The 17,249-nt window shown below is 33.9% G+C and overlaps 1 protein-coding gene across 1 annotated transcript; it reads left to right on the plus strand.

The window, feature by feature from the left end:
- Positions 1–11,907: 11,907 nt before the first annotated feature.
- On the plus strand, positions 11,908–15,208 carry LOC108451607 (cucumisin-like). The gene is made up of 8 exons (XM_017749280.2): positions 11,908–11,990; positions 12,624–12,721; positions 12,818–13,061; positions 13,141–13,654; positions 13,741–13,844; positions 13,947–14,165; positions 14,262–14,373; positions 14,465–15,208. Exons 1-8 carry the CDS (start codon positions 11,917–11,919, stop codon positions 15,206–15,208), a joined length of 2,109 nt encoding a protein of 702 aa, XP_017604769.1. The 5' UTR covers positions 11,908–11,916.
- Positions 15,209–17,249: the final 2,041 nt, after the last annotated feature.

Here is a 17,249-nt window from a genome sequence, read left to right on the forward strand (position 1 = left end):
AAAATGTGTTTGTCTTATAGTAATGTTATCCGACCGAGCTCAATCTGAGAAAGCTAGGAGTCATGCTCCGGCTTCAGTACAAAGAGAAGAAACTAGCAGTAGAAGGCCCAAGATAGAGGGTCGAGGGGAGGAGGCAAAAATAGCCTTCTTTCAAATGATGAATGAATGGTTTAGTCAATACAAAATAACTAACCCTGTAGTGCAACAAGTTCAAGCTCCCCCTCCGGCTCCTCCACTAGTTCCTGAGATACTACAAGGTACAGGTACTGAATCTATTAGAAAAGGAAAAGCTCCAGTTGATAAAATCCAAAAATATAGGGCAAAAGAATTTAAAGCTGCAGTTGATGATGACCCCAAACCGGGTTGAATTCTGGCTAGAAAATACTACTCGGGTTTTAGAGGAATTATCTTACACACCAGAAGAATGTCTGAAATGTGCCGTCTCACTGCTAAAAAATACAGCTTATCATTGGTGGAATACTAAAGCTTCAGTTGTTCCAAAAGAAGAAATTATATAGGAGTTCTTTCAAAATGAATTTAAAAAGAAATATATCATCCAGAGGTTCCCTGATCAGAAAAGAAAAGAATTTCTTGAGTTGAAACAGGGCAATAGATCAGTATCTGAGTATGAAAGAGAATTTGTTTGGTTGAGTAAATATGGTCAAGAATGGGTACATTCAGAAGCTGAAATGTGCAAACGATTCGAAGAAGGGTTGAATGAAGATATTAAGTGTAGCACCTCAAACCCGACCCAACGTTATGGCCGGATCCGACATGCCACATCGAAGCGTTCAAAACATTTTATATTGTTGATCCAGAAAAACCTACTTAGTGTTTTAAAAGATAATTTCATTATAGGTTAAAGTGAATGGAAGTTGTGCACTGGGTAGGAAACTGGAAAAGAGGTGGTGAGTCCATCGGACTGCTTAAGTACCAAGCTCCCTTCGGATCCAATCCTAGACATGCATACCGCCATTGCCACACCTTAACGTCATGGATATTTCTAGGAAACCGATTTGATTATGTCATTTTTAGGAAAAGTGATTAATTTTGGAAAATACTTTCATTGCGGAAGCTTTGCTTGTTGTCGTGTTATTTTGAAATCAATTGTTATTTTTGAAAACGTGCCCTAAAGCTATCCAATTACAACAGTTAAAATAAGTAATCCATATCTTAATAATACATATTAAAACCATCAAAAATAATTAAGCGGCCTTATTACATCTAAAAACCGAAAACTTCAAACGTAAATAATAGGATGTCCAGTTCACCAAAAAAAAACCAAACTTTCAAAATGGGTGGCCACTCCGAATTCCCTCACAGCTCCAAGCCCACTATGGTTGGGGATTTCCTGCGTGGATGAAAATAAAAGGGGTGAGTTTGGGGAAACTCAGTGTGTAAGGAAAACCCATTCAAAGCCCAAGTCAGCTCAAGCCTATTGGGCCTAAGCCCATTCAGGTAACAATGATACTGGACCAGAGCCCTTTTCATATTACAATAAACTAGGTCTTAGCCCCTTATTCATATAACAGTATGACCCATAGGCCCATTTCAAAATACATGCAACATCAATAACATATGCAAGCCCATTTGGGGAGACTACTCAACCCACCAACCACTACACTCCACCTGTACCAGCCTTACACTCCATGTGGGGAATAGCTCAACCCACCTAGCCCAACACTCCATAGTTGTAGCCTTCTTTGCTTCGCTTAACGATAGAATTGTGGCAAAGCCTCCAAAGACGTGGACAAGCCACTTTCAGTACTTCCTCTGTCAATATCCCAATCCCATGCATCAGATAATAACAACATGGCATGCAGTAAATAACAACAGTCAAACATGCATTTAGGTCAATTTAACCCTAAGGGTATTTCGGTAATTTATCTACTAGGGGTAAAACTGTAAATTTTCCACTTTTAAAGGTATTTCAGTAATTTATCTATTGTAGGGTTTTCATGCATATTCTTACTTCTCACGTACTAACAGAACCACGTACTGAGGGTTCTTACCGAATTGGGCCCGTTGGCCCATCATTCCAATTTTAGCCCATTAAGCCCAAAAATATCGAGGGCACAGAAATCATGCACTTTGCAGTCCAAATTTTACAGCTTACCAAAAACATTAATCGATTTACCTCACGAGCATTCGCACACTCGCAAATCTACAAAATACCGATTTTCGGCATTTCTGCTTTTCGACTTTTGCCGATCAAGACTAAGAAAGAGGGTGTTAGTTACACACCTGTTTGCGACGATATGCTGACGTGATCCACACACGAACTGCCTACAATTGGATTACTAACACGTTAATTTAACTATTCAAATGCGAACTACATATTAACCCCTTATAATATTCGGCCAACCACACCTACAGATCATAGTAAGCTTATAAGAAATCAATAAGCAACTCATTAACAAATTTTTGTCAATGTTTACCACCTAATCATAATTTCACTGCAAGCTGTCTTCCTAAGCAACAGTCACTAAATCATTTATAACTGGATCTACGAAACTCCAAATCAAGTTCCGTTAATTTTCCCTGAAAATAAACTCATATATCTTCTATCCATAAAATTTTCAGAATTTTTGGTTTGGCCAATCAATACCAGATTTTTCTTAAAGTTTCCCACGTTTCACTGTTTGACTAATCTGACCACTCTTCATTACGAATCAAATTTGTCATTGTACAGAATTTGAAATATGTTCTCGTTTATTTCATTTGAAACTAGAATCATTAAGCTTTAATTACATAATTTATTCACCTTCTAACTCATCTCTCACAATTTATGGTGATTTTCCAAATTCACGTTACTGCTGCTGTCCCAAGCAGATTTATTACCAAATCACTCTTTCACACATAACTTGCATGCATGTTATTTAAACATGTATATCACCAATCAATCATCACATATCTATGATTTTACTTAAGTATAATCTCCATTTCATCATTTTAAAGCACAACATATTAGCCGATTTTTCCCCTTAGCATCTAAGCACATGCATGCTCATTTGTTTGGCTCAACTTCACATATCTTCCATTTTTCATCAAAAGAACATGAAACAACAACCATTTCTTCATTTTAATTCATGACCAAATGCTCACAACATAACCAAAAACCAAAATATGCTTCAAGAGTTAAGGTAGAATCAAGAAGAACTCATGAACATCAAGATAGAAGCAAACTACCATGAACTTACCTTCAATTTTCTTCCCCAAGTGACCGAACATTCAAGAGCTTTCTCCTCTCCTTTCTCTTCTCTAACTTTAGGCTATGATGAACAAAAATGGACAAAACTTTGTTCTTTTCACCCCTTTTTCTTTTAATAAAATTTCATATTTCATCCATTTAATTCTTTAATACAGAAGACATGAAATTCCAATCATGGAACATTTACCTAACCCATTATCATGAAACATTTACCTAACCCAATATCATGAAACGTTTACCTAACCCATTATCATGGAACATTTACCTAACCCATTATCAATTTGTATCAATTTGTACCATAAATTATGGATATCAAGTGCACATTTTGTCTACAACAACATGATGGCTGGCCACTTCATGTAAAATGGGAGGTTTATCATGCAAATCCTCCTATTTTGCACTCCTATTTATTTGGCCACTTCAATTTAGCCTATAGCATTTTCAAACATTTTCACATAGGTCCTATTTCATAATTTCACTCACAAATGACAAAATTAAAGCATGAAATTTTTCCAACATTCACAGAATTCCCAAAAATTGGGGCGTTACATTAAGCTACTGATCGAAATTCTTAAAACTCGAGAGTTTGTTACATTGGCAGAGAGAGCTTATAAAGTAGAAGAATTGAGCAAAGAGAAGAAACAGGCTGAGAGGGAAGCTCGAATTTTTAGTAAAAGACCGATGGGAAAATCTCAGTTTTCTGCTCCAAAGAAATTGAAGAAGTACCAGGATCGTTCTACCTCAGCCACTGAGTATTTGGTAGAGAACGAGGTTCTTAACGCACTAATTCAAGATCTTCCAATCCATCAGTGGGCAGTGTTGGCAGTGTTGGTACCCCTAAACCGAGATGCCAATACTATAATAAAGCTCATTTTGGAGAATGTCAGCTGAAAAATGGGGCTTGTTACCGATGTGATTCATTTGATCATTTCCTCAGAGATTGTCCAGAAAGAGGTGAAAAAAAAGCTGAATAGACATCGAAGCCGATTAATCCAATTTCAAAGGGTAGACCACCTCGACCATCAGGTAATGTCAGTGGTAGCAGAAGAGCTACAAAAGATACTGCAGGCAGGCTTGAGGCACGAACACCTTTAGGACATATGTCATTCGTGCTAGAGAAGAAGCCTCAGCAGCCAATGTTATTACTGAAACATTTTCTTTACTTGACACTGATATTACTACATTAATTGATCTCGGTTCTCTGCATTCATATATATATATATATGAATAAAACTTGCATGTGTTAAAGATTTATCTATTGAACCTATTGAATTTGTGGTTAAAATCTCGAACCCCCTGGGCCAATCTGTTTTGGTGGATAAAATTTGTAAAAATTGTCCACTGATAGTAAGAGGTTATTGTTTCTTGGCTGATTTGATGTTACTTCCATTTGATGAATTTGATGTGATATTGGGCATGGATTGGCTAACCCAGCATGATGCAGTACTAAATTGTAGGCAGAAATATATTGTACTAAAATGTCAGAATGGTGAGTTACTCTAGGTTAAATTTGATCAGACAGAGGGGTTATCTGATGTGATTTTAGTGATGGCAGCACAGAAGTATGTCAAAAAAGGAAAGATGTAAAGTTCGAGTGGACTGATGAATGTCAGCAGAGTTTCAATCAATTGAAAGATCTACTAACGAAAGCACATGTATTAGTGCAACCTGAACTGGGTAAGGAATTTGTTATTTACAGTGATGCCTCATTAAATGGTTTAGGTTGCGTCTTGATGCAAGAAGATAAAGTAATAGCCTATGCTTTAAGACAACTTAAACCACATGAAAGAAATTACTCAGTACATGATCTTGAATTAGCTGCTATTGTATTTGCGCTGAAGATATGGCGACATTACTTGTACGGTGAGAAATGTCATATTTATACTAATTATAAAATCTTGAAATATTTGATGACGCAGAAAGATTTGAATTTAAGACAGCGCAGGTGGCTTGAACTGATAAAGGACTATGATTTGATTATTGATTACCATCCGGGTAAGGCTAATGTTCTAGCTGATGCTTTGAGCTAAAAATCTTTGTTTGCTTTACGAGCTATGAATACCCAGTTGTCACTGACTGATGATGGTCCAATCATAGCTGAATTGAGAGCTAAATCGACATTTCTACAGCAAATATGTGAAGCTCAGAAAAATGATGATAAGTTACAGGTTAAACGGGCACAGTGTGAATCAGGTATTGATTTAGAGTTTCAGATTGGTTCTGATGGTTGTTTATTATTCAGAGGCAGAGTTTGTGTACTGAAGGATATAGAGCTCATACAGAAGATTCTACACGAGGCTCATAGCAGTACTATGTCTATACATCCGGGGAGTAATAAAATGTATAATGATTTGAAAAAAATATACTGGTGGTCGGGTATGAAACGTGATATCTCTGAGTTTGTATCAAAGTTTTTGGTATGTCAGCAGGTTAAAGCTAAACATCAGGTACCTTCGAGCTACTTCAGCCAATCACTATACCGGAATAGAAATGAGAAAGAATCACTATGGATTTTGTATCGGGGTTACCGTTGTCTCCGAGGAAAAAAGATGCTATTTGGGTGATTGTTGACCGATTGACAATTTTAGCGCACTTCATTCTAGTACGTATGGATTATTCTTTAGATAAACTGGCTGAATTGTACATATCTGAGATTGTCAAGTTACATGGAGTGCCTGTCTCCATTATATCGAATAGAGATCCTAGATTTACTTCCCGTTTTTGGGACAAATTGCAAGAAGCCTTGGGTACTCAGTTGTATTTCAGCACTGCATTTCATCCTCAGACAGATGACCAATCTGAGCGTGTAATTCAAGTATTGGAAGATATGCTCCGATGTTGTATACTAGAGTTTGAAGGTAACTGGGAAAGGTATCTACCTTTGATTGAATTTGCTTACAATAACAATTATCAATCTAGTACTAAAATGGCTCCGTATGAAGCTTTGTATGGTAGAAAATGTAGAACACCGTTATATTGGACAGAGCTCAGTGAAAAGAAGATACATCGGGTTGATTTGATCTGGGAAATAGAATAAAAAGTAAAGGTTATTTGGGATAGTTTAAAAGCAACTTCCAATCGTCAAAAATTATATACCGATTTTAAACGAAAAGAGATTGAATTTTAGATCGGTGACAAGGTATTCTTGAAAGTGTCTCCTTGGAAGAAAGTTCTCCGATTCAGTCGAAAAGGTAAATTGAGTCCAAGATTTATCGGACCATATGAAATCATAGAAAGAATTGGACCAGTCGCTTATCGATTGGCATTACCACCAGAACTTGATAGAATTCATAATGTTTTTCATGTATCTATGCTACAACGATATCGATCAGATCCTTCAAATGTTACTTCTCCGACAAAAGTGGAGATTCAACCGGATATGACTTACAGTGAAAAATCGATCAAGATATTGAAACGGGAAACAAAAGAGCTTAGAAATAAAAAGATAAATTTGGTAAAAGTATTGTGGAAAAAACACAGGATTGAGGAAGTGACATGGGAACCGGAGGAGGCAATGAGTAAACAATACTCAAACCTCTTTACCGGTAAGATTTTTGAGGACGAATGATAATACTCTAAAATGACGTATTTTTATATATTAATCATGTGTTTATTTGAGCTTGAGCCTACTAATTTGAGCTATTTATGTCTTTTTATCTTTTAGGGACTAAATTGGAGGCGAAAAGTAAATTCAAGGGAAAAAGCGTCAATTTAAAAAATGGGCCAATATGCAACGTGGGACAAATATGGTGCCAAAAGTGCGAACATGGAAGGCACAAGGACTTAAAAGCAAATAGAAGAGATTTTATTTTGGAAGACTCTATTTTATTTTATTTTATTAGGATAATTAATATTCAGATAATTATTAGGATTATTCAAATTTAGGATTTTATTTTAATTATCTTTGTTTATCTTTAATTAAATGTATTTATCTTTTTAGAATTTAAGTTCAATTAGACTATCTCCCTAGCACTATAAATAGGGGGTGTGGGAGCATCTTTTTCTGTAAACACTCTCCCCCTGAAAGTCTAGGCTTTTGTTTCTTCATATTTTCTTTCAATAAAATTCCCTTTTCCATTTTTATATTTATTTTCTTTTCCACCATTATCATGAGCCACTGAAACCCTTCTAGCCAAAAGTTGTCAATATTTCCCCAAAAAGGGTTCTTGAGGCCTAGAATCCGTACTTAGCCTTCTCACCAAGTATTCATTGTTTCTCCGCACTCCGGGCTGACGCTTCCGTCCATGGCCCTTAAGAAGTAAGCTTTTCAGCATATGCAAAGGTGGCCACTTTGTATGTTTTGGAAGGATTGCATAGTCGGTTCGTTAACTTACTGCGTCAGAGGTTGGCGAGCCAAAGATACAAAATGGCGTGGGATTCGCCATTGAGAAGCGTTGATCTAGCATAGATTACTGGCTAGAGCCAGGTTCCCTAAAAATTGTAAGTCTAATCTTTGGAGCTGGTGGTCGTAGGCATCCTCTTCCGCTATAACTGGCTTACTCGAGTCGAGAAGGATCATCCAAAAGCCAAAGATTGAGCCCAAGGCGAAATGAGACAACTGGAGGCTGGAACTTTCCCATAAGAATTTCTTTTCTCTTAAAACTCTCTTTATTATTTTTATTATTTTCGTAATCATAATTTCAGTAAATTTTAAATTCTGTTTTTATTTTATTTTTTGCTTCCAAAATCAATTCTTAAATTCTGTTTTTTTTATTTTTTCCAGGAACGCAGGTTTTCTTGGGCACGATTCTGCCTAGGATTTCGAGAAACAAGCATTCGTATAATCCGGTCCCTGAGGATTCGACCCTACTTCCCCTTTGCTATTTCTCTTTCGTTATTTTACAGGAAATAGGATATTTTTGGTGCTCTCAACGATGCATCAACGAAAATCCTTAAAGGGGGGAGAGTCGTAATGGCCTAAATTCAAAATTATCAGAACAGTGGTTTCATAACCAAAAATTCGATTTAAAGAGAAATTATTTTAAAAAATTATTGCATGAATATTAATATCATAGGAAAATCGTATGAAAATATCTATAGAAAAATTTTACTAATTTAGTGGTTAGTTAGAAAAGAAATTATTAAAGAAATTGGGTAAAAACAAGGTATCAAGATCTCGATCTCATAAAACTGAGTTGCAAATATTTTTATTAATATTTATGAAATATTAGTGATGTGGTATTCAATGAATTTTTTATAAATATTTTTATAAACGTTAGGAAATTTTACTGTTTAGGTAGTCAATTAAATGAAAAGGACTAAATTGGAAAAGTTGTAAAAGTTGTTAGAATGATTAAATAGCTTAAGTGTCTAATGAGAAAGGATTCAAAAGGCAATTAGACCCAAAATTTATTTGGGCTGGACGGCAAGGGCATGAACTCAGCAGGAAAATTGATGATTTAAGGGCAAAATTAGAATATTGCATAATTAACTAAATAAAGATATGACTAAATAGGAAATATCTAGATTTCTCTTCATTTTTCTTCATTCTCATCAGCCAAAACGCCATATGAGGGGTTCTTTAAGCTGGAATTCCATAATTTTTGCACCAAGTGAGTTAATCCTTGCCTATTTCTTGTAATTTTTATGTTTCCAAGACCTTTACAATTAGGTCCTACTATTAAATTCATTAGTTTTTGATTTCATGGATGAAATTGAAAGTCACCATGGTTGAGTTCTATAAGTTTTTGATGAAATAGCATGAAATTGAAGCTTTAATTTGTTTATGAGATGATTTTATTAGGTAATTTCAATAGAAATTGATTTTTAGGACCTAATTGTGAAAATGTTTGGAATTAAAGCCTAGTGCTGAAATTCTGATTCCAAAAGGTTTAAAAGTAGTTTAAATTCATAGAATAAAGTGTTAATTGAGAAAAATCAGCTCAATTGAGAGGCTAATTGAGTAGGGATGAAATTATTATTTATTAAAAGCTTAGGGGTAAAATGGTAATAAATAGTTTGCACTAAAACAGTTTTGGACAGCAGCATTAAACTAACTTTTAAAAATCACCATAAATTGTGGAAATTGAATTAGAAGATAAACAAATTATAGAATTAAAGCTTATTGAGTCTAGTTTCTCATAGAAGAAACAATGTAAGTAATGGAATTGTAAATCATGAGATATAATAAATTTTGTGAGACAAGGTCAAAATGAATTAGGGTTCCCCTGTTCTGACTTTGAAAAATCATAAAAAATTAAAGAAAAATAAAGGGGCTTAAATTTATATTTTAGAATCCTGAATGAGTCTATTTTCAAGAAAAACAAATGGGAACATCATCCGAATCCTGTATGAAGAGATAATTAATTTTTCAGTGAAGAAGGGTCAAAACTGTCAGACAGCAGAATAAGGGTGAACTTAAAGAATAAACTGTACTTAGTGGCTAAACCAAAAATTATGAAACTTTTATAGTAAGAAAATATGTGAGCCTAGTTTCAGGGAAAATTAGCGTATCCTACTTTGGAGTTCTGTAGCTCAAAATAAAAATAATTTAGTGACTATAACTTAAGTAGACAACTTTGAATGAACTATAAATAATAGTGGAATTATAGAGAATGTTGCATATGAACATTAAATGTATTAAATTGATAATTAAATTTATTTATTTAGATAGAGAAAATTCAAATACGAAGCTAGATTGAGGAAAGAAAAAAGTTTGAGATTAGTAGATTTTTGTATATCAACAAGTATCGAGATAAGCTCGTGTAACTTGAATTATATTCTTAAATGCTTGAAATATATGTTATTGATGTGAATATGATTTGAATGTTCATTGTATGAAAATTGATGAAACATTGATATATTTGATAAAAAGGGGAAGAAATCCCGGTTGAATGAAAGGAAAATTCGATGGATCTCTGAAAAGGAATTTACGGTAAAAAGGATCTAGCTCGGACGGGTAATCCGAATTAGGGTCTGAATTTAGTCTGAACTGGTAATTCAGATCCAAGCTCATTAGAGTAATTGTCCTTGCAGGGGATTTATCCTAGACTGGTAATCGCAACAATACTTTATGAGTTTATATTATAGGGGATTTAGCCTGGACTGGTAATCCCGCTGTAAGAATGAGGTTAGCGGGAGTGTGCTCTCTGAAATGGAAATGCGCGTACATGAATATGAATTGACGGACCTGGATTTGTACACTAAAAGTGTACCTCTAAAAATCCATCGAAATTCCGAGAAATTTAATGGGATAAATATAGAAAAGTAACAAGGGAATGGAAATCATGGTATCGATGAGCTCATCAATCATGGTATATATTATTGATACATGGAAATTATTGGACTAACTTGAATGTTGTGTTTGTGCATGTTAGGGTAATAATGCATTGATAGATATATGAATGTTTGTTGCATTGTATTGAAAATATTAGGTAAGTATAATTCTTGTTAGATGAGCTTACTAAGCACAAAGTACTACCCTGTTTCCTTTTCCCCTGTTTTGTAGTGTTAAGAACTCGGAAGTCGGATTCGGTCGGAGACACATTACACTATCAACCTCAAGATTTCGATATATAAAGAAACTTTATTTTGGAAATCAATGGCATGTATAAATTAATAAAGTAAATGTAAATGTGAAATGAATGTAAGGTTAGCCACTGGTATGGCTAACAAATCTTGGTTTTGGTATGTGATGAGATTATCTTATAAATACGCATGAATCTATCTTGAAAATATGTTGAATTGGATTGGTTGATGTGGATTGGTCTCGGTTTAAAATTGGAGGGAAGGTTAGATATCTATAAAGGGGTTATATTGAGTTAAAAAAATTTAAAAAAAATTTAATTCGTAAACTCCGGTAATGCCTCGATCCTTATTTCGACAACGAATATTAGTAGGGAGTGTTACAATTTTACTTTTATCATATTTTAAACCTCTTTTTATTTTTTAAAGACTGTCACACGTTGTGGGCATGACAATGGCATAGAAGTGTAACCTGATTGAACCGAACAAGAATTTTAAATCTTTCAATTTCTATGAGATGAACCTTAATCTCTATATTAATAATTATTTACTGTTTAGATATAAAAATACTTCTTTTTTTTTGTATTCGACACCCTTCAACTGTTCAGGTTTTACGACCCTAACATATTTTCATACATTGTTTCTTTCCGGCACCAATTAGTTATTTTAAGGTCAAAAAATTTCTGAATACAAAACATCAGCCAAGCTGAATTCCCAAAGCAAAGAACAAAATTGTTTTGGACTTTTTGCCGAAGGAAGCTTTCAGCCAGCTAGTAATTGAATATCATTATTTGGAATATTCCCTTTCTCAATTTTCCCAAGAACCAAACGTAGAGCATAACAAATTTCTCAAGTTTCTGAACATTATATAAAAATTGGAAAAAGATCTCTGCAATTACAGTAAACGAACTATTTAATAAATTTTTCATTGCAGAATGAAGATCATAGTAATTAGTAAAAGCCGGCAATGGATAATCTTGTTCCATTTGCGAGCTTAACAATGCTTAAATGCTTCAAAAATTAACGAATCCAATGGAGTTTATACCAACACCACGCTCAAAAAACTTATATAAAGTCCCCTTTCCATGGCATTATCTACTGCAAAATCAAGCTCCAAAAACTCAACAATGGCAGCCCAAACCTCCCCTTTGGCAAGGCTTTCGCTTATCATATTCACACTTTCCATGTTTATATGGTGCAGCCATGGTTCCTCTGATAAAAGACAGGTTTACATTGTTTACATGGGGAACCTGCCAAAGGGCAAGGTTTCAACTACAAGCCTTCACACCAGTATGCTTCATGAAGTTCTTCCCAGGTTCTTCATCTTCTTATTAATTGCATGCTTTTTTTGGATTTTTTAGGTCTAATTATGGTTTTGTTCTTCAATCATACTTGAATTTGGGATTTAGTCCATATACCTTTATTTTGCGTAATTTAATCTCTCTACTTTTTACCTTTATAATATCGTTAGATAGTTAATACAGAAAGCTTCATTAATTATTCTGGTTTAAATGATGATGTGCAATTGGTTTTTTTTAAAAGCATGCCTTCCAATTCATAAATTACTTTGGGGAAAAGATGAATCATAAATTTTAAGAGAGTCAAAAGTGCAATTTTACAATTATACTAATTTATAATTTCATAAAATTTAAAGAGCTAAAAAGCAAATTTTTCATTTTTTTAGAGAGGGGAAAGGCCACTTTCTGCCCACTTGTCTATGCCCCTGGCAGCAGTGTTTTAAATATAAATTCACTTAAGAATTCTAATCACAATTACTATTAATAATGTTACTTATTTGGATTAATTAATAATATTATAAAAGTAGAAAAATTAAATTATGCCTTAAGTACAAGAATTAAAACTGTAATTATAGCATAGTAGTGGGATAAAAACCATTGTTTAATAATTTTTATCGAGATTTTCTAACTCTGCTTATGAACGAATGCAGCAGTACAGTTGGATCCGAAGTTTTGCTCTACAGCTACCACAGGAGCTTCAATGGATTTGCTGCCAAATTGACCAAAGATGAAGCAGCTAAACTGAGAGGTTTCTCTAGAAAATTCCTTGGCCAAAATTATAATTTTAAAACTCCATTGTCTCCTCCATTATGTTAGTAACTGTGGGTTTAATTTCTTTTTACAGAAAAAGATGGGGTGGTATCAGTTTTCCGTAGCCAAAAGAAGCAGCTTCACACAACAAGGTCATGGGACTTTATGGGATTCAACAAAAAGGTGAAAAGATCAATTATCGAAAGCGACATTATCGTCGGAATGCTTGATACTGGGATTTGGCCAGAATCTCAAAGCTTTAACTACACCGGACTCGGTCCGATTCCCAAAAAATGGAAAGGCACCTGCCAAAGCTCAGCCAATTTCACTTGCAATAGGTAAAGTCAAAACCAAGTATTAAAAATTCAGATTCAATCGGTAGGTCCAACTGGTTGAATAATTGCAATTCTCTTTCAGGAAAATAATTGGAGCCAAGTATTATCGAGCTAATGGAGATATCAGTCCATACGATTACAAATCCCCGAGAGACTCCGAAGGTCACGGGACACATACTTCATCAACAGCTGCCGGTGGCTTAGTTAGCAAGGCAAGCTTATACGGGATAGCCAAAGGGACAGCTCGTGGTGGGGTGCCATCGGCTCGCATAGCAGTTTACAAAATTTGTTGGTCCGATGGTTGTTATGATGAAGACATTCTCGCAGCGTTTGACGATGCGATAGCCGATGGCGTCGACATAATCTCCCTTTCTGTTGGGAGTTTCTTCTCATCGGAGTATTTTGATGATACGATTGCTATCGGAGCTTTCCATTCGATGAAAAATGGTGTCTTGACATCGAATTCTGCAGGTAATAGCGGTCCTATTCTGTCATCAATTACAAACTTTTCGCCTTGGTCTTTATCAGTAGCTGCTAGTACCATTGATAGAAAGTTTATCACTAAGGTCAAGCTTGGAAATGGGAAGATCTATGAGGTAAGAAAGTTCCTTAAAATTTTCTTGTTTAGCGCATATTTAGATGTGTTAATGATTGGACCTATGGTTATGTGTTATTTTTCTAGGGAACCTCCATAAACACATTTGATCTAAAGGGAAAAATGTACCCGTTTATCGCCGGTGCAGCTGCTCCGAACACGTCTCAAGGTTATACATCCGAGGATTCAAGGTATATCTTTGTATTTCATGGTGATTTATTCAGCAATAATCTCAAAATTTATTCTATAAAATTCAACTCTGAATCATAATCCTAATGCCATGGAAATGCCAGGTTTTGCGGTCCAGGAACATTGAACGAAACCTTAGTGAAAGGCAAAATTGTTTTCTGCGACTATGATAGCGACGGTACAGGTCCGGCCGAAGCCGGTGCCATCGGTGCAGTGTTTCAAAGCGGCGTATACAAAGATTATGTTTTTCCTTATAGTTTACCTCTTTCGAACTTGAACTTGGATGATGGAAGGAATGTTTTAAATTACGTGAACACAACAGAGTATAGATACTAACTTCATTACCGAACATAATTATGTTTCATTCAACTTGATTTAGTGCTTTAATCATTGTTTTATGGTTGCTGTGTTTGAAATAGAAACCCCACCGCAACAATATTCAAGACTAATGTTGAAGATGATCAATTCGCTCCGTTCGTTGTATCATTTTCATCACGAGGTCCTAACCCTGCTACACCAGACATCCTTAAGGTAAATTAAATGAATTCTGGTGAATTCGTTTAGTTTGGTCCGGTTTTTTAGATTTTTTTGTTTTAGGACTTAAAAACATTATTGGATGCAGCCTGATGTTACAGCACCTGGGGTTGACATTTTAGCAGCATGGTCTGAAGCTGTCCCATTGACAGAAACTAAGGATGATACAAGAATTGTTCCTTACAACATTATTTCAGGCACATCCATGTCATGTCCCCATGCAACTGGTGCAGCCGCTTATGTTAAATCATTTCATCCAACATGGTCCCCTGCTGCCATTAAATCTGCCCTAATGACAACAGCTTTTCCAATGAGTTCCAAGAACAACCTCGAAGCCGAATTCGCATACGGTGCAGGTCATATAAACCCTGCACAAGCAGCCCAACCAGGATTGGTATACGATGCCGGCGAGATCGATTATGTTAAATTTTTGTGTGGACAAGGATATACCCCTAAACAACTCAAGCTCATAACCGAAAGCAACTTCACTTGTTCCGAAGAAACAAACGGAGCGGTGTGGGATCTAAATTATCCTTCTTTCACATTATCCACAAGTACCGGAAATTCAATCACTCGAGTCTTTCATCGGACGGTGACGAACGTTGGGTCGCCAGTGTCAACATACAAGGTGGTCGTTAATGCCCCACCGGGTCTCATAATTCAGGTTCAACCAAGTGTACTTTCTTTCAAATCTCTTGGCCAAAAGCTAACGTTTATTGTGACAGTGGGAGCTGAAATTGGAAATTCAATGATATCTGGTTCATTGATTTGGGATGATGGAGTGCATCAAGTGAGGAGCCCCATTGTTGCTTATGCTTCCTTAGTGGAGTGAAATCATTTGAAGGGAATATAAAAAAGTTTTAATGATGTTTTTTATTTTATTTTATTTGTTGTCTTTTAATGTTTTTGTCTTTTATCTTACATGATGATAAATTGTATTCATGTGAGACCTGTAATAAAATGAAGCTGAGCTTTGATGTTGATTCTCTAAAAGCTGAAGTATTCCTAAGCCTAGTACAAGATGAGGAGTTTAAGGACCGTATGTAACGTTCCAAAATTTCCAATAACACATTTGTTATTGTTCTAAGATCACATATAATGAAATTTCGAGAAAAAATAGAAAATGAGTCATACAATTTTTGTATGAAAGTAAAATTGTTATTGGATTTGGAAAACAAACACTATCATTATCTATATTTTATTTAAAGGATTGACAGAGTTGATGTCACCGATTGACCAGGTCTCAACTCAATTGAGTAATTATAAAAAACCAGTCATTTTATTAAATAGCAAATATAATGATTTTGTAATTTAAATTATGTAAAATCTAAAAAATATATAGTTTATGATATTTGAACTCAAAACATCGTAGCTTAACTTAACCATTCCAACTATAGCTTTATTTATTTTCAATTCAAATTTTTGAATAAATTTATCTGTTACATAAAATTTTTTCACCTACGTTATGGTGTGACATAATCTTGTAATATTTTAATTGTTTATTGAACAAAAGTTTAATTAAGCAAAATTGATAAAATTAATCTATATTGTTTCATTTTTTAAAAAAATATATATATAAAAGTTAAATTTTACTATTAGTCCCTATACTTTATGTAATTTGTAGATTTAGTCTATTTACTTTAATTTAGTCATTTTAGTCACTATATTTTTCAAATTTTAAAATTTTAGTTATCACCAAATAAGAACTATTAAATTCATTAAGTCAAGCTTCGTTATTTCCAAAATCTAATGCGGCAAATATATTATTATATATGTAATGTCATGTCAACTTATTATTCCTACATATTACACACTAAATATCCAATTACTAGATTAATGGCTACCATTTGCGTCAAGATTAAAATTTCAAAATTTGAAAAGTATAGGGTTTTAAAATGATCCAATTGGAGAATATGGACAAAATATATAACTATAGGCGTAGTACATGACTAATAATTACATTTAACCAAACAAATTTAAATACTATTGCTCGAGTTAAAACTAAAATTTTAAATTTTGAAAGTTCAAGGATTAAAATTAATCAGTTTAAAAATACAAGATCTAAAATTGATCAAATTAAACTAAATGAACTAAATCTACTTTTGAAAAATATAAAGACTAATTTAAGCATCTATATATAAATATTATCTTTCATAGAAATATCAAATACATGAAAAAGAACTTTTTAAAAAAATTGTAGACTATGGTTTTTGTTACTACTACTAATTATAGATATTCATACAGTCTTTCAGGCACCAATTTGTCATTTTAAAGTTAATACATTTTAAATAAAAGATAACTAGGTTGATTATGGTATTTATATTTTTTGGACACTTTGATACCTAAATTTAGATTCCGTCAAGATTTGATAATGTGATCAGTGTTACTAGAACAAGATTGGATTAATTGGATCAAGACTTGATCAATTTAACGGCCCGAACAAAGGGATTGAACCGATTGAATTGAAAACTACTTGAAATTGATAAAAACTGAAAATTGAGACAAAAATCAATAGTTGAACAAGTTGACTTGGTTTAAATAAATTGTTTATTTTTAAATTTTTAAATTTTTAAATTTTTAAATTTTTAAATTTTTTTAGATTTTTAATTATTTATTTAATTATTGTTGGTCTAGCAGTCCAATCGATTGAATCAATTAAATCGAAAATCGGTGGTTTGACTAATTCAATCACTGATTCAATTATTAAAACACTGAACTTGACATTATTAAATTGTATCACGTTATCACTAAAAAATTATATAATATTTTTAACTTTCAAATGATGATGCGATGTAAATAATTTTCAAATTTAAAACTAAAATGATAGCCAAAAATTATATTATTTCAATAAAAATTTAAATGTTTTTGGACGG

The sequence above is a fragment of the Gossypium arboreum genome, chromosome 10 (genome assembly GCF_025698485.1).
Source record: "Gossypium arboreum isolate Shixiya-1 chromosome 10, ASM2569848v2, whole genome shotgun sequence".
NCBI classification, from domain to species: Eukaryota; Viridiplantae; Streptophyta; class Magnoliopsida; order Malvales; family Malvaceae; genus Gossypium; species Gossypium arboreum.